Source organism: Mustela nigripes, chromosome 12, assembly GCF_022355385.1.
Source record: "Mustela nigripes isolate SB6536 chromosome 12, MUSNIG.SB6536, whole genome shotgun sequence".
Lineage (NCBI taxonomy): Eukaryota > Metazoa > Chordata > Mammalia > Carnivora > Mustelidae > Mustela > Mustela nigripes.
The window spans coordinates 83,501,243-83,503,681 of record NC_081568.1 but is presented as its reverse complement, the minus strand read 5'-3'; the positions used below and the strand labels follow the sequence as shown (position 1 = coordinate 83,503,681).

At 41.6% G+C, this 2,439-nt stretch overlaps 1 protein-coding gene across 2 annotated transcripts in view; it reads right to left on the bottom strand.

Annotated features, from left to right (window-relative positions):
* Positions 1 to 6: 6 nt before the first annotated feature.
* STK32A (serine/threonine kinase 32A) overlaps positions 7 to 2,439 on the bottom strand; it is a 132,492-nt gene continuing 130,059 nt past the window's right edge. The window contains exons 12-13 of one of the 2 annotated variants that reach the window (XM_059417858.1): positions 999 to 1,066; positions 7 to 591 (exon numbers count right to left, since the gene is read on the bottom strand). In XM_059417858.1, coding sequence (XP_059273841.1) covers positions 501 to 591; positions 999 to 1,066 — 159 coding nt within the window. In that variant the 3' untranslated portion in view covers positions 7 to 500. The remainder of the gene's footprint in view (positions 592 to 998; positions 1,067 to 2,439) is intronic. The other variant, XM_059417859.1, reaches the window with a different exon arrangement.

The following is a 2,439-nucleotide window of genomic DNA, read 5'->3' as shown; positions in this document are numbered from 1 at the left end:
GATTGAATTCCTTCTCTCTCCTCAGTCAGATGGGGGCTCTCTGCCCCTCTAAGAAATTTTCTAGCTCTGAAGAGCCTTACACAGTCATCAGCCACCCGTCAGTGTCCATTTGCCCATTTATCACAGTGTAGTTAGAATGAGTGGAAAAATAAATCTACATCTAAATATTCCTTTTAAAATAAAGATAAAGGCTGCGTGGAAAAACAGAATGGTAACAGTAGAAAGGGAGAACAGAGCTCCTCTTGTATAACCCTCTCATTTAGGTGAATGACCCAAAGCAAAGACCATAGAGGAAGTGACTTGCTCAAGGCAACGTAGTTAATTCGTGGTGAAACGAGGTCCCAGGAGACCTGGAACTCTGTCTCTGTCATGCTGCCTCCTCCCAAAGGCGTTCATACACATTTTCTAAGGTGTGTGAGGTGTGGAGAGGTGAGAACTACTGTCAGCAATTCCTGGCCTGAGGTGGCAGGAAAGGTCCCAAGCAGAAGATGCGGAGTACTTCACTTCTTATTCTGACCATTCTCCTCTTGAGGGTCTTTGGTTTGTTCCAAGGCTAGATTAGCAGGTCTTCTATTAAAGTCCCTTTTTACTCTTAAAAGAGAAAAGAAAAAAGAAAAACAACCGGGACTTATCATTGAAAAGAAAAAGAAGTGATTTAAGCTTTGAAATGACAGAATTAGGCCCCACAATTTATAATGCAGCATGACACAAGGAAACCATCTTAAACATGTCACCAATTTTAAGTGTTTTGGTCCCATTCCTCTGCTCTTCCCTGAGACCGAAACTTGATGCTAAGCTAACTTACCTATTGCAGTTTTTGAAATCTCATATAGGGGGAAAAAGACTTCTGAATTTTCCAATCTTTCTATTATGGATATGTATCATTTTTTATGTGAGAAAAAATTAGAAAGTGTTAAAAATCAGTTAAGGCTCTGCAGGTAAGTCTGGCTGAAGCATCCATCATCCTCTGGGCTGCTGTTGAACCAAGGCTTACTTACTTTTCTCTGTTGAAAATGATGAACTCCTTCTGGACAGACTCCAGATGCTCTTGAAGAAGGCACGTCTTCTGGGGGAGCAGGTGGGAGTGGGGGAGAGAGAAAGAGATGTAGTTAGCAGACCGGGGGGAGCCTCAAACAGCCAGGAACCCCCTGTGTGTTCACTGGCTCAAATCTCAAAAGCACAAGGGTATCTTCCAAAAGAACACTATCTGAAAATGTGTGGCAGAAGACCCCAATCAGAGTAGTAGGGGCACAAATAAGGAAGAAACAGCCAGAGGATAAAACATGGCAACTCTGTTCCCCACAGCAAGGAAGATGTGGGTTATGGCCACAGAAATCTGAAATCTGAAATCTGTTACTTCTAATCCACTCCCATTCATTGCTTCCTGATTGAATTCCTTCTCTCTCCTCAGTCAGATGGGGGCTCTCTGCCCCTCTAAGAAATTTTCTAGCTCTGAAGAGCCTTACACAGTCATCAGCCACCCGTCAGTGTCCATTTGCCCATTTATCACAGTGTAGTTAGAATGAGTGGAAAAATAAATCTACATCTAAATATTCCTTTTAAAATAAAGATAAAGGCTGCATGGAAAAACAATGGTAACAGTAGAAAGGGAGAACAGAGCTCCTCTTGTATAACCCCATTTTGAGAACAAGAGTAAGTATAGCAGAGTCTCCGTTCTCCCTTTTGTCTTGCTCCCCTTTCCACTCCTTGATGTCTCTCAGCCTCTCAGCCCATGAAGAAACAATGGCTTCGAGGTGGGTGGGGATGAGGGTTTACTGAGCTGGTTGCTTACTCGTCAGTCATCTCCTGGAGGGTCTACTTAGATTTAATGAACCATCTGGAAACATAGTTCTAGGGGAATGTTCCCTTCAACAACTGTGCTGGGGTTGATTAACAGTACCTCATGCACAGTGAGCAAAATCTTTATTTGTGACTTTTCCACAGACAGGCAAAACATTTTCTTTGACAGTATTATCCAGCTTTTAACATCTTTTGAAGACTTTTCCATCCTAATGAGGAAATTTACCCTCAAAATGGTGATAATCATCAAGCCCAGGACAGTGTCCCACTCAGATCGAATATTTTACAAGCCTACAATAAAATACTTCCAAATGACTTCTGAAGAAAAAAATATTCCCAGATGAAAAGATATTTATTCACTCATTTTTTTAAAATCTAAGAATTAAGAAATAGTAAGTCTTCAAGTACTGGAGAATTTTCTTTCCTGAGTGAATGTTTAGGTGATAGAAGAGGCAAATGAAAAGGAGAAGACATTTCAGAGGAGTGGGGAGGGGAGCAAGACAAAAGGGAGAAAGGAGACTCTTCTATACTTACTCTTGTTCTCAAAATGGGGTATTTGTAACCCTGAGGGTTTCTAGTGTCAGTCATGGGGGACATGAAACTATGGAGTGAATACAATCTGATAGAGCTTCTCGGCAG